General features: G+C 44.6%; 1 protein-coding gene across 1 annotated transcript in view; it reads right to left on the minus strand.

Moving 5' to 3' along the window:
* LOC119463638 (neprilysin-1) overlaps window positions 1-25,538 on the minus strand; it is a 50,439-nt gene extending 24,901 nt beyond the window's left edge. Inside the window, exons 1-2 of the mRNA XM_049655297.1 lie at window positions 25,351-25,538; window positions 4,772-5,099 (exon numbers count right to left, since the gene is read on the minus strand). Of these exons, the coding sequence (XP_049511254.1) occupies window positions 4,772-5,099; window positions 25,351-25,538 (516 nt within the window). The remainder of the gene's footprint in view (window positions 1-4,771; window positions 5,100-25,350) is intronic.
* Window positions 25,539-27,603: the final 2,065 nt, after the last annotated feature.

The raw sequence follows: 27,603 nt of genomic DNA on the forward strand, positions 1-27,603 counted from the left end.
CGTCAGTGACGTTCTCCTCCGTCGCAGCCGAACGTGTGTGTAACCTCATAATTGATAAATACTTTAATGAACCCTAGGAATTAACCCAGTGATAAAAACCGGGGCCGCACGTTTCAGCTTCGCTGGTTAACCATCTTCACGCAGTGGTAGGGCCGACGATTTTTTCATTGTGGACTAAGGGCCATTTTATAACATATATTGTTTATCTTGTCAAAAGCCACTAAAGCCAACTGTAGTTAGTCTTTAACAAGGGAAAGATTACATTTATCAAACGTTTATACACGTGTGCTTCAAACTTGGTTCCACCTTTCAAATATTAAAACAGGGCCCTACAAAATTAGATAACCGCGTTTCAGCCTTCTTGAAAGTGCCCGGCAAAAATTTCAAGTAATCGATTAAATGATCAAAAACCCTGCATCGAAAGCGAGTACTCGATTAAAGGCTAAAACGATGAACGATTAATGGTTAATCAAATAACATTATTAATCGACCATCCCTACACCATATATATATATATATATATATATATATATAGAGAGAGAGAGAGCAAACGCGACTTCTTCCATCGCGCGAAAGGCCGTGGGGGGACGGGAGGTAGGGAGGGGAAGCATTGCTGGTGCTGCGGTATGTCCAAGTTTATACAGCTGATAAAACTACTATACTTACTTCGTATGGCTCTCTACAAATTTGCTATTGCAATTGATGCTTCGCCTTTGGGGTGAAACTTTGACACGCGCGTCTTGCAGAGACGCCGGCTACGCGCTCTCAGCGTGGCTGTAAAACGACAAAGCAAGCAGCAGACTCACCCTACGGCTCCGCTCAAACGGCTTCGTATAGCGAAGGCTGTATTTCAGCGCTTAGTAAGGACGAGGACAAAGAAGGAGACGTACGGACACACATGCGCTACTCACAACAATGAAGTTTATTGCCTTGACCACGCTGAACAATATAGTGCCATGGAAGTACGTCACCGACCACATGAGCCACATTGCTCGCGGGGAGCAGGGTGACAAAAAAACAGGGCGTGCAAACAGCAATGAAAATTTACTTGTACATGCGCAAAAAAGCAAGTTCCTTGTCACTCAACGCTAGGGAAGTCTTACTAATACAAGAGTCACCATGATAGTTTATCTGCTCACTCTCGATTATTAGACGGGTTAGTTCACACTTGCTACTTCCAACTATCTGAGTTTTGTCAAAGAGAGTGGGTGTATCCCTCTCTTTGACAAAACTCAGATAGTTGGAAGTAGCAAGTGTGAACTAACCCGTCTAATAATCGAGAGTGAGCAGATAAACTATCATGGTGACTCTTGTATTAGTAAGACTTCCCTAGCGTTGAGTGACAAGGAACTTGCTTTTTTGCGCATGTACAAGTAAATTTTCATTGCTGTTTGCACGCCCTGTTTTTTTGTCACCCTGCTCCCCGCGAGCAATGTGGCTCACGTGGTCGGTGACGTACTTCCATGACACTATATTGTTCAGCGTGGTCAAGGCAATAAACTTCATTGTTGTGAGTAGCGCATGTGTGTCCGTACGTCTCCTTCTTTGTCCTCGTCCTTACTAAGCGCTGAAATACAGCCTTCATGATGAACCAACAAGCCCATCTTGCCACTCTGTTCGTATAGCGGAGCGTGGGCAGCGTTCTTTGATCCGATGCTGATGTGAGCGTTTTGCGCCAGGTGTTTCACACGCGCCTTGTCGTGGTCATCGAGTCTATCTTCATGTCGGTCTGCCTACACCGCAGCACACCTGCTTACTTACTAAGCTCACCTTACTTCGTATGACATTGCTATGTTTTGCTATCGCATTCATTGCTTCGCCCTTAGGGCGAAACTGTAGCAATTTTTTTTAGAAAGCACATAACTACAAAGAATCCCAAGCATCAAACTATCAAACTTTTTAACCATTACGGTGAACTCTGTTTCTGTACGTTTCCGTTGTTCGAGGTCTCCCTACTTTTCCGCCACCAAATCTCCAACTGCCTCTTACTAATCTCTATAGAGGACATGTTTACTTTCCCCCCGCTATCCCTGAACCCAAAGCTTCAAGGAGGTTAGAGGAGCCTACACTGGCAGCTGGATAGATTTCTTCACATTCCAATAAAACATGGTCCATCGTTTCCCTAGCTTTACCGCATCAAGCACATGCACCTTCATATTTGGTGTACCTCGCTTTATAACTACGCGTTCCAAGGCATCCTGATTTCGCTTCGAAAAGTAAGGAGCTTCTCTTTGAGTTATCATAAATTGTTTCTTTCCTGATTTCGTTTTTTTTTCTTTTTGTTTCCTTGAGGTAGTAGTCATACCAAGTTTCTTTTCCAATGCCGCCACCCATGACATTGAGTGGTTCATGGCGGTTCACGGTTCATGGCGGTTCATGGGGCTCAGCGCCATCTTTGTGACGAGGGAACACTTCTGGCTAAAGAAAAAATGATGCGACGCCATATACGTTAAAAACAGAGGTGACGTCATGTTGCTCTCAAAGGCGCGAAATTTGTTTTGGTGGCCTGCCAATAGAGCTGTATATTCAAATGCCCCGCCATTCCACTCGACTGGCGATTTGAGCTTTCAGCGCTGAGAGTACTACAGGAAAATGTCAGCCGTACAGGTGTCGAATTCGCACCACTGCACAGAACATACTTTCTTTCAGGCTAACGAAAGCTCTGGGTGCAAAGGGCTGGTCCCATCGTTGGACGCCAAGCCGCACAAAATGAGCTAAACAATTATCTGGCGGTCGTTGCTCACTAATTTTGACTGAACATGTTAAGAAACGAGGAAACTAACCACGCCGCGGAATTCAGACAAACGTCGACAAGTAAAACAGCACAACGTGTGAGGGAACAGGTGAAGTTTAGGAGCGCACCTTTCTGCACACTTCAAGCAAAATAGAGTTGTATTTTCTTTTCTCGCCATGCACATACAAAATGAATTCGGAATTTCATTTTCGTTGTATGAATCAAATGCGTCTCGCTTTATTTAAAGAAATGCTTTTTTTCTTTCCAATGTTTGTTCCCTCCTCAAATAGTCGTGCTTCAATCGATGCTCCCATAATCAGCCTTGCCGATGTCGGTGACAATTCGTTCTGAACCGCCTTTTGCCGGAAGCTTCGCGACCTATTTGGATTGACCTTGTCAATACCACGATCTGATTATGGGGCACGCTGTAGTGTGGGACTCCGTACTAATTTCGACCACCTGTGGTTCCTTAGCGGGAGTTTTTGCATTTCAACCCCTCGGGAATGCGCCCGTCGCGGCCGGACAATTAGGTACACTGAGCTAAAGCGTACAAATACTTTATTAACGCTAATTCCGCCCTTATCAGATAAGGAGGGAATGCAAGAAAGGTCCACAACTGATCCACAACAACAGCCCGTAAAGTTACCGTAGGAATTTAGGGATGACGATATCTAAGAAAACGCCCAATTTCCGAAGACATTGGCATCTTCACCAGCTAAACCTCTTCACTGCTTGTTTTTTTTTATTGCGACTACCTGTACACGCTATAAATATTGATTCCAGCTCGACGTGCCAACCACTCGGGAACATTAAGCTTTTATTTTTCAGGTTCCGCTATCCACGAAAATTTCACGCCGGAAGATGTCGGTGGCGTGAAATGAGTACTTAGAGACCTGAATTGGTTTTCGCAGCTCATTTTATCACTATTTCCTGCACTAAGCACTCACATTTTGTTCCATTTCTAAGTGTAGATGTTTACGGAAGCTACACAACGGTTATTGTGCACTCACACGTGGTCATTATAGAAGGTCTACCACAGCGATGCCAGCAACGCAGCCTGCATCGTATCCTCGATGGAGCAGTATGACTGGTAGGCTCAGCATTCAGTAACATACGTCCGATATAGCGCAAAGCAAGCAAGTACCCGCTGCTATGTTATAGCGCCCAATCCTGAGAAACTCGAGTATTGCGTTGTTGTCACGTAGTAGTGACAGTGAAGAAAACAGTGGCAAAACTGTGAATGACGAAACGGACTTTTTATTGGGCGAACTTGCGCCCACAAAAGCAAGTTGCACTCGAAGCACAACGATAGCGGTGAACACAGTCGGTGACCGTCGAAAATCTGATCAGCGGCGAAACGCGTCGGCTTTTATACATGAGTCATCGAAGGTTACAGAGTAATCCCTGGTGCCTGCGCGCCTTCCAGAAAGTACTAGACAATTTGCGTCGCTCATACAATCAGATCACATAAGCGTCAGTGACATCAGACAACGGAGAGAAGCACCGATAACGTTCGAGAAACTTCCGATACGTGCAGGTGCGTCCTGCGCCGAGCTATTTCTTAGCCGGTGAAAAGCGGTCACCGGTGAAAGATAAACAAGTAACGTTCTTCTTCTTATTTCTGGGGTTTTACGTGCCAAAACTAGTTCTGATTATGAGGCACGCCGTAGTGGAGGGCTCCGGATTAATTTTGACCACCTGGGGTTCTTTAACGTGCAAGCGCACAGGCGTTCTTGCATTTCGCCTCCATCGAAATGCGGCCGCCGCAGCCGGGATTTTATCCCGCGACCTCGTGCTCAGCAGCGCAACGCCTATAAACAAGTAACGTGTCAATATAATGCCATAGCATATAGTCAAGCGTGAGCATAAAATACCCTGGTGGCACTTTTCCAGTGCTAAACAACACCCCAGGCGCTTGCTAAGGCTGCCATTAATCTCTCGATACACCTTCGGGTCTCTAGTGTTAAAGTTGCGGAGGTTTATGCACTTAGAAAAAGTATTATTTTAGGTTTTATTTTCTTTGCACGGGTATCTCACCTGGACATCTTCACGGTGCTCCTTGAAAGCCAAGACGCAGGCCTGATATCCAGACACGACCCGCCTCACGGCTGCTGACGGATGTTCAGGTGCAGAACGATCGAGTTCGTGCAGCAGGAAGCTCGTACTCCTGGCTTCTAGGAGATGGAAGTGACTTTCAAAAGCTGGATAACGCTGGGCATAATGCGCGCACACGTGTCCATACAGGTTGTCGCACGGGTCCACGCTACGGTCTAGGCTAGCGGCCAGGTCCTCGGCGTAGTCGGAGCACTTGGTCGGGTGATCGCACCACGGGTAGGCCTGCAGGGCAAGCTTGTCGACCAGGATCCTGCTGGCGCAGTACAAAACGCCGATGAGTAGAACGACCGCAACGTTCGGAGTGCCAGACATTCCGATGAGGCCGGTAGTGCGGCGTTCTAGTAGTCGTCGTTCACCGTAGGCCGTAGCTGCAACGCAAGGCCGACGTCCACCTTTGAGATTCTTCTTCTGCTCGTGCCACCGCAAACTGCGTGATTACGTTCGTGTTGATGCTGATGATTATTATTCAATGGCAGAAACCCACTGCGGAGGATGGACCTCGAACCGGGTGGCAATATGATAATAAATGGGAAATAAGATAACTGAAGACGCGAAAGAAAACGATAATAAATGAAATAATATAGTGTGTAATTAAGTAGTCAGCATTGCATAAACAGGTAGAGTAATAGGATCTTAATATTAGTAATACCTAAAATAAAGTAAATCGTCAATGTAAAAAAATGTAAGTTAAGATTCGAATAATATTATTAGTAGTTTCATTGTGAATTTGTCTTTCCGCTATTTGAGCTTTAAATCTTTATAATATATTGAAGAAGAAATGAATAAATCACGAAAAACAGGAAACATTATTAAGATAACCTTTTGTGTCGCAGAGGTAAATAAAAGTGCTCGGTAAACGTTCATGTGGCTGCATTCTAATACCGAGGCTCCAAGTGACTGTATACAGACCCATACTGCGTAGTGATTACGATGCGAACTTTCCAAGCGTTGTTTTCGCTGACGCCGGCACGGTAGTGAAACTGAACGATGGATTCCGGCTCATCGCAGAGCTAGTATAAAGGGGACACCACCAGACAACATCTGCGCCGAGTACAAATTAAGCGGTGGCACATGGCAACGCAGCCTTGCATATGACACTGCGAATCGTCGGGTAGGACACCACTGCCGGATTCAAGTAAAATGTCGATGCATAAAGACCGTATATTTTTCTAATGAGAGCCTCTTTTAGCTTTGGTCAAAGAAAACTGCCTAAATCTAGCCGCAGTGATCTGCGCTGTTTCCGGCAGCACGGTTATCACTGGACCACTGAAAGAGGCTCGTGGTAGAGAATCAGTCATTTCATTAGGATGAATGAATGTCTCGGTGGTCTTGTACCATAATAAGTGAACTAAACTTAAGTAGAGCGGAGCTAGTGCATGAATGTGTCCACTGCTGCCTAATTTGTGGACACGTCAACTGCACTGCATACAGAAAGAAAATATGCGCCAATAATTACAGTTGTAGCATAAAGTGGCAGCTTTCGTAAAGCAAGACCTATTGTCAAGAGTTCGGCCTGAAAAATTGATGCATAGTCTGGCAGGCGAAGGGAATGAGACCAGTCGAGGGATGGTCAGTGTAGATTCCCACGCCTGCCTTCTCTTCACAGAGGGAGGCATCAGTCGCTGTTACATTTATTGTGAAATGGGCAAAATAGCCTTGCGAAAGGGCATTCAAATATATTGGGGGCAGCAAGTTGGGGTAGTAGGTAAACTGTCAGCTAACTCCATTCTGAGTGACGACCTAGACCTATGGAATAGAATGACCTTCCGAATACGAACGTTTAGAGGTACGACTTCGGCCTGCATACAACCTGCGGGTCATGCAACCATGGTCACGTGTTCTGAAAAAAATTGAATTTGGTTCACAATTAAATGCTTATTGCGTACGTCGCAGAGATGACTCATAAGTTTTTAATTTGGTTTGAAGCTTAACGATGCGGAATCTGCTGTCAAGAAAAGGTAGGCGCGCTTTCTGGTTTAACCAGACAGTTAGCAACGAATTTAGGATGACCTAAACTCAGTCGAAGAGCTTCGCTCTCTAAAACGACAAGTAGTTGTATTTTATATTTGACACTTCCAGAAAACAAATCACTAGTCACGTTCCAGAATCGGTCATACATAATTACGGGAAATCATGATTAGTGTGTCACTTCGCATACCGGAACAACAGATCCAGATCCGTTGTTCCTTTACGGATGCAGATCCGTAAAGTTGCCGCAAATCATTACAGGCATTTAAATTTGCAGTCGCAAAGGACACACTAAAAAGTACAATCCACAAAATTTGCTTCCAGGTGTCTTTAGACAATAAATTGTAGAGAAAGAATTCTATTGTGAGTTGCCAATGGTTGTCGTAAGCTCTAGCCCATTTTTCTATACAGCCACTGTTGCTTCGTTGTCTGTTGCCATCACGTGCTTGTTACTAACAAAAAATTGAGCCCCGTGGTTCCCCTGATTTTTGTCGCTCATAAAATGCAAATATCTCGACATTGGCATTCTTAGTGCCTCAAGGCAGAACAATCGTGTTCATCGGCACTCGTGTTCTACTTTTCGGCACTCGTGCCTGCTTTTGAGATAATATATGTAATGTCAGGGGTTTAAAGGATACTTCACATCTGCCATCATGACTGTTAGTTCTGCTGCCTATCACTTCCAGGACGAAGTTTGGTACACATGTGCAACTATCCAAGAAAATGGACATTGGGACAACTGCTGATATAGCTCACTTGGTAGAGCATCGCAAGCGCAAAGCAGAAAATGTGGGTTAAGCTCCAACCGGCAGCAAGTTGTCTCTTATTGCAAAGCATTATCATGATCTATTTTCGAATTTCTTCGTACACCGGCCCAGGTAGCTTCATTAATAATTAGTAATGCTCCTGATGGTGGGTATTGAACGCGGGTCCCTAGTGCAGCAGCTCAATTTTTTCCCCAGTAGGCTACAGATGCATGCATAGCTCGCCAGATTAATCTCACTGGTTCTCTCGTAGCAGCTAATGCTTTCGGATGTTATGTGACACTCGCAGAGTTTGGGATTCACCCGTTTCAGCTCAGATGCAACATATAAAGCGGGTGTTGTGTTTGCTTTGGTGACGCGTTGTGCGTGCAATTGTTTTTGGTTTCTCTATGTTGGCATATTGTGCTTTGTATTCGATATGGTGCTGGGCATTACCTCAATCACAGCCTCGATGTTGTGCCCAAAAAAAAAACATTTGTAGGCAGGCGCTCGAGTGACGTGAAGTTCACTCTACCCCATTCTTTCTTGCAGGTAGTGCATCCTGTTTAGCGCCGTGCACATGTGTGAGGCATTTCCTTGTTCTTTTTCTGCTGATGTGTCGTGTTGTACATAGGAGGAAAGCCGGTCCACCACAACATGGTTGTCAGTGCTGCTGAATACAACACAGTCTTGCTGCCTTGACACGCCAGATCATTTGACATCTGGGGGTCAGGTGGCATCTTGCTGTTCCTTGTAGTCAGGCATAGCCAAGGCTGGAGGTAGAGTCCGCACACAAAGTTCAAGGTTGAACAATAGAACCAGCACGCACAATAAACGTGTGTGGAAAATTAGCTGTATATGTGATTTATGTCAGGAATAAAGATTCACTAAAGGGGCTTGGTTCATGGCCAAGCAGAGTGAGCACGAAAACCAACAACCATCTTCTTTCACATCCTTTGTTGGCGCTTGCCTTTGTCGCTAAACAGTAATTAATTAGTAATTAGTTTGCTAAGCTAACCACAACTGACAACTCGATCGAGCATAGAAAAAACATGACTCTAGGCTCCTGTGTCTCTAATGTTTAAATCACAATTTTTAGGTATCAAACACAGCATAGCATAAATGATACATTGGACACTGCAACCCTGCAATGTGCACATTGAGTGCCTTTTCGCTTCTTCTTCAGAGGGTGCTCGAGATTTCTGGTTGGGTTGCTGTACATGTGTTAGCTCAGTGAATCTTCCTTCCAAGGCTTTCAGTTTGTTAAAGTTAAGCCGCTATAGATGTGTCCTCATCGTTCAGGTTACTTCTGGCGACACCTGAACGTTCTTGTGGCTATGATGTCATGCTTCAGGACACACCTGATGCTAAATTCTGAATTATTGTTGGCATGCTTTTTCACAAATGGTTTTAGTAAGATAATAGCACAGGCGACGCAAAATGAGCCACAGCATATGCTTCACCTTCAGCATGTTCGTGATCACCGATGGTATGTAAAACAGTGATTCAGACCAGGCGTCGCAAAGATTGATTGTTGCCTTTCTTTCTTACAGGCTGCTGTGTTTCAGCTAAATCTGCTTTTCCTGTGTCCAGTGGCTTTGTCGCTCAATTAGTGCTTGCCAATTTCTATTACACTGCAACTCACTAAAAATGTGAAATTTTAGAATATGATGCCTCCCCTCTCTTCCCTTGTCCTTCTGATCTTTCACACTGCTGCAAGCTTTTAGATTTCAATGCTTAAATGATTACTGCAAAAATTGATGCTACCATGTTATTTGATGGCTATCATGATGGCAATAATTTAGGTGAACCTGAAACTAAATAAAAAATAAAATAGGCATGTGTGAGTAGGATTGACTGTTCCTGATTACCGGCTCTATGCTAAACTTGAGGTCTTTGCCTCAAGGAAATGGGTCTTGGATTCTCATACCCTTTTTGTGATCTTGTGACTGTATCAGACCTGATATACAGTCACGGAAGTTTTATAAAAGGTGCGCCTTTCCTTTGGGGAACTGTTTTTATCACAAGTGTGCTAGATAGCGCCAGTTATCCTATGAGCAGGCACAACTGCAGATACAAACTATAGCATGTACTTTACTTTAAAATAATTTCACATCTATTTGTGAACTTCCCAGGCCACTTCACAACTGCAAGCTGAATCTGATGTAGGCAGTCTCAGGGTCATGGCCCATATTTTGGTGAACGCCAAAAATGCATCCTGTGACTGAAGTTTGAGCATTTAGGCCCACGTTTTGGAAGTGCTTTTTATGTGCACTCAGTAGGTGAGAGTTATTCATGCTTCTTGACATTATTTTAGTGATCCTAGAGGCTACACTTATTGATCTGCATATGCAAATTTTTTTATATTTCCACTAATACACTGTGGTCACCATTACAACGCACTGTTTAAAAGGTGTTGAAAATAAAAAGCTACTTATTTGCCCTAATATAATGCAGAAATAAGCATTCTGCAGTCTGAAAAGTGAAAACAAAAAAAAAGAAAAAATCACCGCCCAAGCACTCCATACAGATGGTTAACCAGCGAAGACGTGCGGCCGCGGTGTTTATGACTGAGTTAATTACGTCTTTGTGTTTCTTAATGAGGTTACATACACGTTCGGCTGCGACGGAGAGAACGTCACTGACGGTGTATCTGCCGTTGTCGCTTGCGTTCGATGTCTCATGCTTGCTTGGCGGTGTGGTTAGCAGCATTTGCCCGCCATTGCAGCTTGCGATTCTTTAAAATTGCTTGAAAATTAAATCTGTCCGTCACGTAAAACAACGAATGGCTCAAACCTCCTTAAACAATGGCTAATGCGGCCTCTCCATTACGACGGCACAAGAGAAGTGAAATTCTGGGTTGGAATTATGAGCGGCAACGGAGCCAGCTGTGGAAGAAGACAACGAACGTGGGAGCAGTGGCGTGAGCGAAACCCGAGGGGTGCCAACAAGCCAGCTGCGGAAGAGACGATGCTTAAGCCAAGGCTGATGATGATAGTTATCTGTACACAGGCGACAGACAAACGCTTTTTCGTTTCGTTTAGCCATATAAAGCTTCCTTTTGAAAACATTATGGTCGCAAGATTTACAACCACTTTAGTCGATTATAAAATCATTGAAGTGCCCGCAAACAGCCTCTACATTGTGTCTGTGAAAGACATTGCTCCATCTTCCTGTAGCATTATGCCCCTTAGTTTTGTGTGGAAGCCGCGGTTGTTGCACTGTGCTGCACCGCAATGAACGTTGGTTATGTGAAAAAGCCGCTGTTGTTGCATTACTCTTTACTGTTATGCACGTAAACCTTGTGCCAAAGCCACCACACTCCCACCGTGCTCCACCGCAGAACATTTTAGGTGTGTGGAAAAGCACTGACTAATTGCATGTGCAGGATTTGAGCATTTTTAATGGAAAGAATTCTTTTTTCATACCAAGCACTTTGTAGTGGGCAATTTTATGTCCCGGCTCATGTTGGCCTTTCCCATTTATAACAAAAATATGTCTGGCAGCGAGTCCAAACCTGTCTGCAAACATAACAACCCAACGCTCTAACCATTAGGCCGCTGTAGTGCACATACTTCACGCTCGCCAATGTTTAGCTAGGTGTATGAGGTAGTGGACCATGCATTATGGTGCACAATATGTGTCGGAGCATGTGTGCATGTACATGTTGCTCGTCAAAGTGAGAGCATGTCAGTTTCTCCCATTCTTCCTTTGTGGCAGCACTTTGAGGTATTTTGTTAGACTGCTCCATCTTTGCGATTCGCCCACATTTCCCAGTCCCTTCATTGTAGCAGCTTGTACAACATGGACACTGTGTCACATTGTACTACGTTTGCATTGAGGGTGAAGGTGATATGTGCTCGTTGAGTGAAAAATGTTGACAAGAGGTGCATGCACGGAGAAGTATGACATTTATCTTAATACTACATATAAGGATTCTATACTCCTTGTGCCACAGTGACACATGCCCAAATCAGCAGACGGACCAAGAATGGGCACATAACCATTTGTGCATACCGCATAAGCCATGTTGTCCACTCGGTAAAACAGTAACCACCACAGTGTAGGCAGGAAGAGGCAAAGAAACATTTGTATTACTCGAGAGGGAAACAGCGCAAAAAAACACGACAAGAAGACAAGAAGGGAGACACACACCAGCGCTGACTGACTGTTTTTTGCGCTGTTTCCCTCTCGAGTATGTACCAACTAGCCCAAGCCTCGACGGTCTTGCAATTTATATTACTACCATTGCAAGGAGAGTACGAAGGCGAAGGGCCTTTGTACTCTCCCCGCAATGCTTGTCACACATGCAATCACTCGCCATACACAAACACGTTGGTCAATGTTGCAATGCTCGGCAGAATCATAACAATGCTATATAGCCATTTACCTGCACAATGCTTCCCATACCATAAATCCCACAGTGTGTGGGATCTACATAATTATTTTTTTTTTCATTTTCCAGGCATTTGGTGGTAGAGGCCAGTGCGTTACACAGAAATCCCACTACACTGCAGCAACGTTCAGAATGTAGTATGAGGTACGTTAGTTGGCTATAAGTTAAAAAACAGAAATTATATTCGTAGTCAAAATATAGTAGCCAGTGTTGAAACTACACATGCATTCAAGGCTGAGCCACAGCATGAGAACACGGATGAGCAGACACACACAGTGGTCACTTGAGTTGGCATTCTGCCTATGTTTACCAACAAGCCCAGCTGTACAATGAGTAAATAATGTTATGGCGACTGCAGCACAGCAGTGGTCTAGTGGCATAGTCTCTCTCGACCTCGTATAGAGGAGGTACTAGGTTAAACACTTGGAAACTGCCATGAATCTCACAATCAACCCTTATCCCTCGTTTTGCCACAGCTGCAGAGCACTTGACCACTGCAGCAGTCAGATGTGCTGTATATTGGTGGGTGTCGGGAATCAGGAGATCCAGACAGGCTGCCACTGGAAGTCCCTTGGGTTAGGTGATACCTCAAATGCCTCCAAATATTTTACTATATAAAAAAACCTTTATAGAATGAGAAAATTCTCAAGAGCCAAGTTGTTACACACAAAAGAAAACTGTCACTAAATAGTGACCAGTTTGATTTGTTTTGCAAGTCACAGGTTGTGTGCATTTGACATTGCTGACCAACTCTTACCTACTCTCCGATACAATAACCATAGTCATTGTAGTATTTATATTAAATAAAAATATATATAAGATTGATCTGGTAAAAAGAATTGCCATTTTGGGAGGGGGTAGGATGGAGGACAATCTGCCATTCCTTTTCCTTCTCTGTGATCGAGCTGATCAACCTCACTACAATGGTAAACGTACTGCAGTTCCCTGCATTCACTTGTGTTTTCAGAGAAAACTATTGTGTGGAGCCATGTTTGTGGTAATACAACGCAATATGTATGCTGTGTCGCATGACTCTTTAGTAATATTGTTAAATTCGAGTTGTGATCAATTTTGCTACTCTTTATCTGGTTCCTCGTGAGTTCGTGGAAGTTCAGGTCGCGTGAAGATACTAGATTAAGTTTCTCTGCGAGGTTCTCTTTAAAACTCTAGCAGCTGGCATCATAATGTAACTTGAAACATTTTAACATATAAAGGTAGGACACATTAACAGCTCCTGAATTAACCTAAGTTGACCGTATTCTGTACGTAGCATGTGGTTGCATGTGTTTCAAATAAATTGCTGAATCTACTGCTTGTGTGTTTTCCTGTGCTCTCTGTTCTGATTATGTGTTTGAAAGCGCAGTGAGTGACTGCAGATAAATGCGCAAGGCCTCATTTTATCATGCCAGGAGGCATTGTGGCTTGATAAAGTGGCCTTAACCCCTTCCATGCACACACACTTTCTTGTCTATAAGCAAATAAAAGAAAAAGACCTACCTTTTCTCAGGAATTTTAAAGCCTGCCAGTATTAAAAACAGAGTGAAGCTGCACAAATGCAATTTACTGTAAGTATTATTGCTAAAACCTCTTGAGTTTGCAAAGTATGTGCATGCAGTGCTGGCTATGCCTTGGAAGAGCGCTGCAACAGCTTTCATCACACTGCTTGCTACAGCATTGCTGTAATTTTCTACCTGATAGTAAAACTACAGTTCATCTCTAGAACTTCAGTAGCACAATCAACAGCTATTTCTGCAGGTTTGATGCACTCCATGGCCAGGGACTTTTCGTCCTGTAGGCAAAACAGATGGCCGCGTCGGGCGGCATTTTAGGAACAGCACAGCATACCTTGAAAGCTCCTTGTTCACCACCAGGTTTTACTAGCGAGAGTGGAGAGGGGCACAACAACTGGACTTTGCATGGTGTGGCAAAATACCTTGAAAAGCTGCTGCTTCTGGCACCCATTTACAATGCCATGCTTGTAGACCTCAACATGGAGCAACCCCATTTTACTTTATTATTTAGATACTGTAAGCTCATGCATACGGGCTATTACAGGGTGGGATGTGCATATACAATAGAGTAAAATCAGTCATCGATAAAAATACACATCACAAGAAACAGAATACTATAATAATACAAGTTATAAAAAATAATACTTCAAATTACGTTCAAAAAAAGTCAAGCCATCAACACCACTGAAAACTTCAGGAACAAGGTTATTCCACATAGCTGTAGTGTGAACAAAAAATGAATATTTGTACACATGAACTCGTGAGTTATTCAGATAAAAAAAAAACATTCTTCCAGGTTGGAGCAGGTGAATTGAGTTAAATTTACCATTCAACTGATAACGGAACTATAGGCAGGCTATTTTTCTCCAGACATTTACCGTTTGCAGTCCTGCCCTTGTTGCCACGGCTGTTGCAGATTGCGTTCATCGATAGGAAGAGTAAATAAATCTTGCTGCCAATTTCTGAACACGTTCAAGTTTATTGATTTGGTATTGCTGATGACAATCACAAAGTACATTGGCATATTCTAAGCCTGGGCATAAGTGGTGCTTTTACAAAAATTTACTTCTGAATTATTCTACCAACTTGGTGCGGCTATCTACGATCGCCGTATAAAACTGGGGCAAACATTGCATGTCTAAAAAGTACAAAAGCTGGCATAACTGTAATGAAAGAGCTGAATTCGTCTGAAAACTGTAACATTGCAAGAATGGGCCAAGCTCATTTCAACATTGCAGAGTTTAAGTAGTCCTGACACAATCTTTTTCTTGTGCGTGTTTAGCTGCCAATCAGTTAATTACACTATGAAACTTTATATTGCTTCTGTGCACAAGAAATATATTATCCTTAATGCGAACATTTCAAAATGCCAAAGGCAGTGTGGCTCCATGATTTCGTGACATCATGGTATGGTAGATCACAAGCAAATTATACACGCTCCAGTTTGTGAGTAAGCCATGCCGTTATTGTGCTATTTAATGCCGAGCATGTCAAGGCCTCTCTGCACCACAACATTGGCCTTTCTTTCTTGGTGCACATTTGATATGTGATGGTAGGAGCCACTTGGAAGGTGAGGGTGATGCTCCATGTTTCCTGAGAAGTGCCAGTAGAAAAGTTTGTAGATCAGACTCATTTTGTGCTGAATGCAAAGAAATGTCTGAAAAGCATTGTGCTGCTGAGGTCGAGGGTTAGATCCTCGCCGTGGCAACCTCAGCAGCACAATTCTCATTCGCATGGGGGCGAAATACAAGAACGCATGTGTGGATTGGGTGCCTATAAAGTACCTCACGCAATCAAAATTAAGCCGGAGTCCGCAACCACGGCATGCCTCGTAATTGTATCGTGGTTGTGACTTGTAGAACACCAGAATTAAATTTTAGTTAAGATGTTTGAGAATGGTCAAAAGATTATTTTATTTAGTGAAACAGGTCTTGGCATTCGTTAAGAATCGCTCAAGGCACACCCAGCTTTTCAATGCCATGGTGTGATCTTAAAAGCTGGCATGTGCAACCAGATTAATATAAAAAATGAAGCACAAAGCTCCTATGTCAGTGCTCCTTTACGTGGAAGCATGAGGAACACTTCTCTTGAAAGGCGTTATCTAAATCATGTATAAATATTAATTGATGAACATCAAATGGCCCTACATCTAAGGCAGTGGTTCCCAAATAGGGGTCGGCAAAACCCGCGCTCACAAAAAATAACCAAGTTTTATTTTTTTGTGCCGCTGCAAGTCTTGAGGCATTCTGGTTGGGGACTGCAGAAATGTTTCCGCTTCTACATGAGATGGCTGTAAAGCTTTTGTTGCAGTTTTATATGATATTCATGTGAGAATGCTTTTTCCAGGCTTTCATACTTGAAAAGCAAATACAGAAATAGGTTGAATGTGGCTGCAGATATGTGACTCAGCTTAAGCGTGACTGCATCACGTATTGACAAGCTGTCCAGATTGAGTTGAAGTGGCACTTTTGTTTGACAATTCTTTGCCAAGTACAAATAAAAGGCACCTGTTTCACGCCTCACGTTGTGTTAGTTTATACCCCCCCCCCTCCCCCGTCATTACAAGTGGTCTCCGATACATCCATGACTGAGAACCATGGATCTAAGCCAATTCTAAGGTGTTAAGACAATAGGAAGCCGCAAGATTTTTGTTGTGCACTGTTCCTACAGAAACAATATAGGGCAACAACAAAACAGTTGAGCATAGTGAAGAATTCATTCAAGATCTTTGTGAATTTGGCAGGCTTATTACTGGAAGAAATTCATGCCCAAGCCTCACCAGCGTGGCATCACTGATTTCAAATAATTTTTATTTTGTCATTCTGCCAGAGTAAAAGTTCTCGAAACCTGCTAGGCTGCACGTTAATTTAAAACCAGCACTTTATTAATTTTTACATACCACACACCTTTAGCAGCGCTTGAGCTAATGCTGGTCATAATCTACTATAATTTAAACCATACGGCCATTGTCATCGCATTATTTTTATATGGTCCTACAATATATTCCCACTCTGTACAATTGAAACCTCTGCCAAGGACAACCGAAACAGTACGATTGCAAACTGCAGAATTCCCCATCTGTAGGGGTGGCTGGCTGATTGCCGTATGAGGTGCTTTGTGAGCTGGCATTAATGTCTGTAAATCTGAACTGCTCTGCAAACATCCAAAACAGACTTTGGGATACACTCTTACCACAAGAAGACAGACTATATATGACTGTTGCCTATGAAATGTGGCACAACCATGACGAGGGATTGGCCAGGATTCTCCATGAATGCAACATCAAATGGCTTCATAGCCCAACTTAATTGATAGTGTATAATACTGATATGTAACAAAAGGAAATGACAAAGTAACTAAAAAAGTGACCAGGTCTACTTACGATTGAGCCACAAAAAGAAACATGAAAACGTGTTATTAATATGAAAAAAGTGCCTGTGATCCTCGCAGTAGCAACAATATGATTATGCACCAACTAACAGTACTCACCAGACACTTCCCAAGCTGTCACACCATTATCTACAAAATGTTATGGCCAACATGAAAAAGGGGTAGCTGTCAAAATGTTTTTCCCGCTGAATAGGTTCAGTGGAAAAGGAGAAAAATTATTGTATTCCATATCCTCACATGAAACACTTAACAATATTGTTACAAGCCATTCTCGCACATTGAAGAAGGCACTATCAAGGCGGTGATGAAGACAATTGAAGAAGCACTTATGTTGTTATTTCCGTTGCAATACAATCCTACACTTGCTCATTTGAAAGTGTCAGTGTACAATTCGACACTGTAGAAAACTAAATGGCACCATGTACTGTTATGAGGAACATGGAACCGACATTCCAAGGAAATGCAAAATATATGTAATGCAGCACCGCAAGGAGGTATTCACTGTTGCTGTCAACAATATTTGGCCAGTCTGAAGGGTAACATTTAATTTAAAAAAACCTACAGGCCCACTATGCAATGCTTTTGCCAAGCTATGCGGAACTGCAATCTGTGCAAGTCCTTATTGACAAGAAAAAGACGAAAAAATATTTTGAACATGGAACGAAAAAGAAATGTTGCAACCATTCAGAAATGTATCCTTTGTACTTTCTAGTGACATACGGATAGAGACAGTCGGCGAGCACAGTTATTACATGCGACACATCTGGATCTTGACTTGAACTCATGGCAGTGCTGCAGGGCAAATACCACTCTCATACCTCTGACAGGCATCAGTTACAATACTGGGTTGGAAGGAAAACCTTTCAAGTACTCCTTCAGACGTCCAAGCATGTGACCGGTAAGTAGTTTAGCATGACTATGGGAAAATATAATCAATTTCACAAATATCACAACATCAAAAAGTGGCACACCGCTTTGATTTTCAGCTCACAACTATTTTTCCTAAAAGCCTTGGCGCGTAAATACAACCTGAGGTAACTTAAATCAAGATCACATGAAATTCGAAAATATAATGGCTAATGTAACACTGAAATTTGCTATCTCGTGAAAATGAGCGAGAACTTAATTTGAAAAGGTTTGCTCGAAAGGAATGCTTTCACGGACGTAAGGCTGCTGCCCATCGCGAGTCGTAAGCGAAAAAAAAAGGCTGACTGAAAAAAAAACAAGAAATATATTAAGCGGCACGATCAACAGACACTTCGTCGATACTTGAAGCAGATCGTTATTGGATATGAAGAAATGTGCAGTGGATAACAGCGTAACATATGGTAACTGACTGATTGAAGGTAGTAAGGCTCAGAGCGTAAATGTTTTCACTATTTACGCCGATAATGCAGCACGTATTTCCGCAATTAAATCACCCGCTATGCGCAGCAACCGCTCTCGATTGAAGCCGCCAACGCAGCGACGCGCCATTTGCTATTTCACGATCACGAAAAACAATGTATTCAATGAAGTACAGCGGCGGTTGACCTGTCGGCAAGCCGCCAATTCACATATGGCGAAAGCAAATGTCACGGAGGCCAAGGCCACGAAACTGCGCTCGCAAGAATATCGCGCACGCTTGGGCCTTTCCGACATGCACAAAAGCGCGCGCAGAGCGTGGTGCAGCCGACCAGCAGCCGACACCCGTCATTCGTAAGTAATCTACGTTCGAGAGTAGCTATTTCAAAAAGCAAAAAACAAACAATGTGACGTCACATCCGGCAAAGGAGAGTTGTTCTCCTTACTCACCTTCTCTCAGCTCACGCATGCGCAGCGTCCACAGAGCCCTCGGGGCGATGTTCAGGTAGTGAACACAAGCTCCACCGGAAAAGCTGTCCCCAGCGGGAGTCGCTGTAACTAGCGGCGCTGGCATCGCAACTGTCTTGACGAAGTAAGGTCGTCGGCTACGCAAAGAGCACGCGACACCGCTTCACTGCCGCGCCGTTCCTTTAAGCGGTGAAATACATCTATGCATTTATACATTTCATCATGTATATGTCGACATTCCTATACACCTCAGGGTTGAATGCGCAGGTGCTCGAAGCGTGACATGCACGCCATAATAATTAGGATACGGGCGTATGAGCGTACTTTGAGTTCGCCGATACTGCCACACACGAGAATGAAAGCAGACGGGTGAGGAGGGGAGAATCCGAGTGCCCACCAGCACCATATAACATGAAATGTTTTATTTCATATTGGATGCGGGGTACACTTCCTTGGGCAACATGAAAGGCCAATGCATATAGGCACTGTCTAATACTACCACCAATCATCGAGAACCTTGTTCGCAGAAATTTCTAGGCCGCGGCACTCACTGGAGTCCGCGATGATGGGACATCGACTGGAGGCAACCCGAAAGAAGCTGTGCATCATTGTCCGTCACGTGCACGTTGGTCCACTGCCGCATGGGTAAGCGAGCACAGTGACCCAGTTCCAACCCATCCATGGCTCCTCAAAGTTGCACAGTCACTTTTGTCGAACATAGAGTGCCTTGATACGAAACCCGTCTTTCAGAATGAGGCTACCGTCACCACCGGCGCAATATTGGTTCCCACCTCTGCCACGCCGTCTTCGAGTGCGTACGAAAGACGTCGCGATTTTATCAAAATCGTCCACGTTTTCTCGCAAAATTAAGTAAGAAGCAGCAATTTGGTACAAGAAAGTGTTAGCTTCAACAGTTATTTAGCAAGGCAGTTCTAAAAATCAAATTTAGCATTTATGAGAAAGTATTATCAGGAGTTATACGTAAATAGGTATGAGTGAGGAAATCGTTTTTCTCGGCAATGACTTCAATTGGGAGGTAGTTTCTTATATGTAAAGTTACAATACGAAACCGACCGTATTCAATACATACACACCCACACAGACTATCGCACACACACATGCGCATAAATACGAGGACACAAAGATGCGCACACATGCAGAAACGCCTATAGACGCGAATGTATCTTTACGGCTGGTATGTATTGCATTAATCGAGACTATGGTAAAGCTTGCGTTGGCAGAACAGCTCCACACGCGGTAATTATCATATTCTCTCGCGTCATGGCTAGAAGCACATCTGGGGGTGAAGTTGCATCCGCGACGACCCACAGTTTGTGCGCGCCGACGCCGTCGCACATTCCGACATTTTTTTATAGCGAGCCTGCGTTGCCCTCACGAGCCCGTCCATGTACCAACGGCAAGATTTGGGGATTCTAACGTTTGTGATTCCGCAGGTCCTTCGACCATGAACGTACATACGCGCGAATGCGTCGATGCGAACGACGACCACACAGCGGCTTTGAAGCAAGGTACTACGTAATGGACGCAGCATTAAATCAGTAAGAAGAAAGCTTGGCATAGGACAAGGCAAGATGTATACACTGAAAGATAAGCATGGAAATATCATCACCAATTTCGATGACATAGTAAAAGCAGCGGAAGAATTCTATAGTACAGTTTCCAGAACAGCCAAGCTACTTTCATTCGAAATAGTGATGAACCGGATACAGAGGCTCCTTCTATAACTAGCGATGAAGTTACAAGGGCCTTGAAAGACATGACCCGGGGAAAAGCTGCCGGAGAAGATGGAATAACAGTAGATTTATTCAAAGATGGAGGAGATATCATGCTTGAAAAGCTTGCTGCCTTTATACGCAATGCCTCAAGATTTCAAGTGTACCTGATAACTGGAAGAACGCCAACATTATACTCATCCATTAGACGTTAAAGAATTTAAGAATTACAGACCCATTAGCTCGCTTTCAGTATTGTATAAAATCTTCACCAAGCTAATTTCCAATAGAATCAGGGCAACACTTGACTTCAGCCAACCAAGAGAACAGCTAGGCTGACTTCAGGAAGGGATATTCTACGATGGCTCGTATCCATGTCATCAATAAGGTAATTGCGAAATCTGCGGAGTACAATCAACCTCTCTATATGGCTTTCACAGATAATGAAAAAGCATTTGATTCAGTAGAGATACCTGCAGAGATAGAGGCATTGCGTAATCAAGGAGAACAGGAGGCATACGTGAATATCTTAGCAAACATCTACAAGGATTCCACAGCTACCTTGATTCTCCACAAGAAAAGTTGAAAGTTACCTATCAAGAAAGGAGTCAGACAAGGAGACACAATCTCTCCAATGCTACTCACTGCATGCTTAGAAGTATTCAAGCTCTTACACTGGGAAGACTTAGGAGTGAGAATCAACGGCGAATATCTCAGCAACCTTCGGTTTTCAGATGACATTGTCCTATTCATCAACAATGTAGACGAATTACAGCAAATGATTGAGGACCTTAATCGAGAAAGTGTAAGAATTGGGTTGAACATGAATATGCAGAAGGAAAAGATAATGTTCAATAGCCTGGCAAGGAAACAAGAATTCAGGATTGCCAGTCAGCCTCTAGAGTCTGTAAAGGAGTACGTTTACCTAGGTCAATTACTCACAGGGGACCCTGATCACAAGAAAGAAATTTACAGAAGAATAAAATTGGGTTGGAGTGCATACGGCAGGCATTGCGAAATCCTGACTGGGAGCTTACCACTGTCGCTGAAAATTGTACAATCATTGCATTATACCGGTGCTAACGTATGGGGCAGAAACTTGGAGGTTAACAAAGAAGCTCAAGAACAAGTTAAGGACCGCACAAAGAGCGATGGTACGAAAAATCTTAGGACTAACGTTAAGACACAGGAAGAGAGTGGTGTGGACCGGAGAACAAACGGGGATAGCCGATGTTCTAGTTGACATTAAACGCAAGAAATGGAGCTGGGCAGGCCATGTAATGCGTAGGATGGATAACCGGTGGACCATTAGGGTTGCAGAATGGATACCAAAAGAAGGGAAGCGCAGTCGAGGTCGGCAGAAAACCAGATGGGATGATGAAGTTAGGAAATTTGCAGGCGCAAGTTGGAATACGCCAGCGCAAGACAGGGTAATTGGAGATCGCAGGGAGAGGCCTTCGTCCTGCAGTGGATATAAAATATAGGCTGATGACGATGATGATGATAATCATCATCGTCATCAGCCTATATCCTCAGTCCCGGTCGCTCTAGGTTCTTTTTGTGCATCAGCATTACAACCATGACCACGTACCAACTCACCCAACGCTCGGGATTCGCGGTTAAGCCGCGGTTGTGACATTCTGGTAAGTGCGAACATTTAAATTATAGACAAGATGGCCATGCGGCGTCATTCTGACTTAAAACTATTTCACACGTCACTGATGTCAATTCCAATCCATGTACAATGAGTAGAACTGGTGCACCCTTGCTCTACCATATGTGGCATTTTAATTCTTGTGGTATTGTTTCTGATAACGACGTAACATGTTGATATCGAGCGGGACTCAAATTTCAGCTTATTTAGTAAGGGATTGTCGAATTCCGAGGATAAAAGCACGCCATGTCAAGGACTCGCCTCTACCGGAAGGGCGTTTATGAAATTATTCGCTTATGTTATTTAATGCGTGTTAAACGTGGAGTGCTGATCTTTTCTTTTATTGCGACAGCAATTATAAGGACACTACAGGCGAATTTCCGCCGTCGATTTCGCCGTCACCGTGATGTTCGGTATAAAGTCGAAGTGCGATAAGATCGCCGGCCGTGAACCGTATGCTGTAGCCACCAGGGAAACCGTGTGAGGGGGAGCCTTGAAGGATGGTGGCTTCGTGCGGCGGCGTCTTCTCAATCGCGTAAGGGAGGAAGGAGGAAATGTGCCCACTTTTCGCGCGCGCAAGGGGGGTACTTGGTAATGTGCGCGTGCTAGGAGCGGGGGGCGGGGTGGAGTGGGGCAAGGTATAGCGCGTCCCCACTTCAACTCCATACACGGTAGCACGTGGGACGGTTTAGCACTGCCGCGCGCCTACTAAGTTCGAAGGAATGTGTGGTGGGTTAGAAGGTTGGCCATTCCGAAATGTCTCCCGGCTTCGTGCGCGCTGAGTTCTAGTGTGCCGAATTCGTGCTTAAGTGAGAAGCAGAAAAGGGGAATTCGCTCGCTGATGTAGCCGATCTTCATCACGGCAGCGTTCTGTCAGCGAGTGTCCGTGGTTATCGTGGGAGATGTATTCAAGCTTGCCAGTGCGTGCATGACACCATGCTTGTTAATTTAGTTAGTAAGCGAATCTTTGAAACTTTACATCAGTTTATACAGATGATTAAACTGCTAATCTTAATGCCTATAGCTGTCTAATAATTTGCTACCGCAATGAAAACTTCACCTTTGGTGTTAGACTGGGACTGCATTCAAAAGGTGTTGGAACAATCATTATATAGTTTTCTAATAAATTTACTCGCGGAGACTCCACACTGCCTTTGCTCTAATACAGTGGGAATTATTGTACTACGCCGCTTTGTCTGTAGAGTCTCACTCATTTATGTGACTTTATTATGGGCACACAGAAAATGGCCCGACATCCGAGCATTACGGTAGCCGAGGAATGCCTCAACGTGGAGTGCTTAGCCCGACGCTTTTCAATCTAACCCTCATTGGATTAGTTGACATCCTGCCTAGCACCATACAACTTTCCACCTATGCGGACGACATCTGATTTGGGCATCACGTGTAACACGACTTCAGCTTCGCGCTCGGCATCAGAAGGCAGCCACAATCGCATCTTGCTACCTTCGTCAACAAGGACTTGAAATTTCATGTGGAAAGTGCGCAATGGTGGCATTCACCTGGAAGCCAATCTCTGCTTACGGCATATCAATTAACGGACAACGTATACCATACAGCAGAAGTCACAGGTTCTTGGGAGTCGTAATTCCCAGAGACCTGTCTTCGACTCCGCACGTGAATTACGTGAAAAAGTGGCCGACTGCTATCTGTCACCTGTTCAGGTTCCTTGCAGGAAAAAGTTGGGCAGTATCCATACACGGTATGTTACAGCTGTACAGGGTGTTGTTCGTTGGATTCCTGCGGTACAGCCTGCCTGCAATATCCAACACCTGCAAGACTAACCTGCGTACGATTCTGAGCATTCAAGCCCAAGCCCTTAAGATATGTCTTGGCTTACCACGAAGTGCGTCAACGGCTGAAAGCATTGCCATTGCCCAGGATTACCCAATCACGACACTCATTACCGTCGAGACAATGCTCATGCATCTCAGACACCATGCTAGGACCCCTTCCCACCACCTGGCGATTCTCAGTGCTGAAACGCCCTGCTCGCCATTTAGCGCTACTGTCATGCACATCGTGCATCGTTTACTTCAGGGTACGCACATGCGGCCAAGCCAGTGCTTCCTCCGTGGTGTTTGAGCCGACCACAAGTACATATAACGATTCCAGGACTACAGAATAAGTCAGATCTACCGGCCCTTGCTCTAAAACAACTGAGCTTACTCCTCTTGCATGAAAAGTACAGCAACCACGTGCACATCTATACCGATGGATCGACTACGTGGTCCAGTTCTGGTGATGCGGTAGTTATACCAACTCGAGGAATAACACTGCGGTTCAAGACATCGCATGTCACGACCTCAACGGCGGCAGAACTAACGGCTCTGCGTCGTGCACTGGAATTAATTGATTCTGAAAGACCTAGAAAATGGGCTATGTTCTCTGACTGAAAACCTGCATTACAGTGCACGCAGTCAGTTCTCCGACGCGGATGTCATGAACAGCTGACATACGAAACCGTGAAACTTCACCATTACGTTCAACAAAAAGACCATGAGGTTGTCTTTCAATGGGTACCTGGTCATTGTGGAATCAGTGGCAATGATTCCGCAGATAACGTTACTCGCACATCCCACCAAGAGAAGCACAGCGTTCCAATTCCGCTTTCGAGGACAGACGCCGCAAGGCAGCTTCGATACCGTCGATACTAAACTTAAGACTTACATGACTGCATCGATTAAACCCCTCGCTGCAACTCCGACCTCCATTCGGACTTCCTCGACGTGAATCTTCGCTTCTCTGTCGCCTTTGGTTAGGAGTTGCCTTCACAAAGGCATACTCTAAATTAATTGGAGTGACCAACAGTGCAGCATGTGAGGTCTGCGGCACTGATGAAACTATCGACCACCTGCTGTGCCACTGTCCATGATATGGCTCAGAAAGACAAGAACTTGTTAACGCGCTAAAAGAACTGGACTATCAGACACTTTCTGTGCAGGTGCTGCTGGAAAACCGCCCCCATCGCTCGTCGGCCCATAAAGCGGTGAAGGCACTTTTGTGCTTCTTGAGGTCGACAGGCTTGTGTGAACGTCTGTAACATGAGTGCAATAACACACGCGTCAGTGCACATTTCCGTGCACACCGCACATTTCCCTTCTTTCCATCCCTCCTCTCTCTCCCTGTCATCTTTGTGTTCCCCTTTTCCATACCCCCGGTATTGGGTAGCCAACCGGACGTTATTCTGGTTAACCTCCCTACCTTCGGCCTTTGTTTCCCTTCCTTATTACGTTGTCGTTCTAAAGTTCTGAAATTTTTGCGCGCCGAAAGCACAATACTATGATGAGGCCCTCCATGTTGAGGCCCTCCATGTTGAGGCCCTCCATGTTGAGGCCCTCCATGTTGAGGCCCTCCATGTTGAGGCCCTCCATGTTGAGGCCCTCCATGTTGAGGCCCTCCATGTTGAGGCCCTCTATGTTGAGGCCCTCTATGTAAGGGAATTGTGACCACCTGAGGGTCATTTTGTGTGCACATGAGGAGGAGGAAACAACTTTATTAAGAAAATTTTCAGGGCGTTGTAGGTGGCCGCTTGTCTGCGGCGACCTCTTCCACCCAGGCAACGATTCCTTTTTGTAGCTTTTCTTCAGGAGACCGTATTAGGGTCTCCCATGTCGTTTCAGAGGTAGCTGGCAGAAGCTCTCTGGGTGGCGGAAGACCCTCGCATTCCCAGAGGATGTGTGTTTGGTTTGCTATGGCATTTTTGTCGCAGTTTTGGCATATTGGGTCAACCTACCAATCTGTGAAGATAGCTAAGCGATGAGGGGTGATAAGGCTGTTAGTTTGAATTCGGCGGAGGATAGTGGCCTGCGCTCTCGTAAGGTTGCTGTGTGGTATTGGGTATATATTCTCCTGTTCTCTTTGTATAGGTTGGTAAGTTCGTTGTGGGAAGTCCCTACCTCTCCCATCGAGGGGTCCGGTTCCAAGGAGAGGGCGACCCGGTTTGTTAACCCTCGGGCCACTTTATGCGCTTCCTCGTTGCCGGGATTTCCCGAGTGAGCGGGGACCCAGACAAGATTGATTTTTGTTCTGTCTTCCTGATTGAAGTTTTTCAAGATCTTGGCTGTATTTAGTCCCACACTGCCCCTCATAAAGCTGAGAATAGCGCTCTTAGAGTCGCTAAGGACAGTATGGGTAGTTGGGTTCATGATGGCCAACGCTATGGCCACTTCTTCGGCTTCTGATTGATGCGGCTCTAGTTGAGGCCAAATTTACGATTATAGATTCTCCGTCCACGGCACTCAGGGTGTATGTGTTGTGTCGCTGGTTGGCGGCATCAACAAAGACCGCGGTTTGGTCTTGCTCGTGCTTTTTGAAGAGTTTGTCTGCCCTGGCTTTTCTCCTGCCGTCGTGCCTGCCCGCCAGGGCGTTTTGGGGTATTGGCTTGATTAATATGCAATGTCCGATTGCGGGAGGTAGTGGTGCCCTGCCTCTCGTGGTGTATATGGGTTTAATGTTCAGTCTACTCAGGATGTGTAGTCCCGTCATCGTGTCTGATAGCCGTATTATTTGTGCTCTTTTGTGTGCTTCGATCAGCTCCTCTAGGGTGTTGTGCATTCCAAGTTGGAGGAGCTTCTCGGTGCTGGTATAAACAGGCAAACCTAGTGCCCATTTGTACTCGTGTCGAATTATAACTTCTATTTTAGCTTTGTCTGATTTTCTGAGATGATAATAGGGGAATGAGTAGACTATGCGGCTGATTAGGAATGACTGAATCAACCTACACAAGCCCATCTCCTTCATTCCTCTGTCTGTCTTGGTCACTCGCCTGAGCAGTCCACAAATTTGTTTGGCGGTGTTCTGCAGTTTTTTGATCGAGGGCCGCGGTATTCTGCATGTTGTGTTGAATAAGCACGCCCAGCACTAATGGTCAGAACCGGAGGAACCGGGCCGCTTTCCAAGACAATTTTGATCGGTGCCTGTTGTTGGGTGTCAGTGTCTGGCGTCTTTTTGTCTTTATTTATAACGATTATGAGTTCGGATTTCGTGGGAGAGCATGTTAGCCCGTTGTGTCTGACATACTATTGCAGAACATTTGCTGCCTCCTGTAACGAATCATTTCTCGCACCCTCATCTCTCATACCGCGCCCACCGAAATTCGGCTACTAAGACCGCGATTGAACCAAGTGTTCAAGCTGAGCGAGACACCGTCATAGCACTGCCACTTTATATTTCTAAATTTCCTGGCAATAATAGTTTTACAAACGCACCATGACACTATGTCTGGCCCTCACACACACATACACATCTTTAAATTGCAGTGCCTAAAACACAATATTTTCGGGAAAATGAATAAACTCAACGCAATACATTTTAAGGACGTCCAGAAACGACTCAGTGAAATAGTGATAAAGCCGCACAATGTCAAAAGGACAAAGGTTTGGCAAATACCCCTGGTGTGGTACACGTGATTCGCATGCGGACATTACGGCCACACTTTTAGTTCTTGCAGGCGCCTATGCATGCAGGATTGTTTTCGAGTAATTATTGTAGGAAAGTGTGCTTCAAAAAACGCAGTTTCAACATTCT

The sequence above is a fragment of the Dermacentor silvarum genome, chromosome 9, assembly GCF_013339745.2.
Source record: "Dermacentor silvarum isolate Dsil-2018 chromosome 9, BIME_Dsil_1.4, whole genome shotgun sequence".
Lineage (NCBI taxonomy): Eukaryota > Metazoa > Arthropoda > Arachnida > Ixodida > Ixodidae > Dermacentor > Dermacentor silvarum.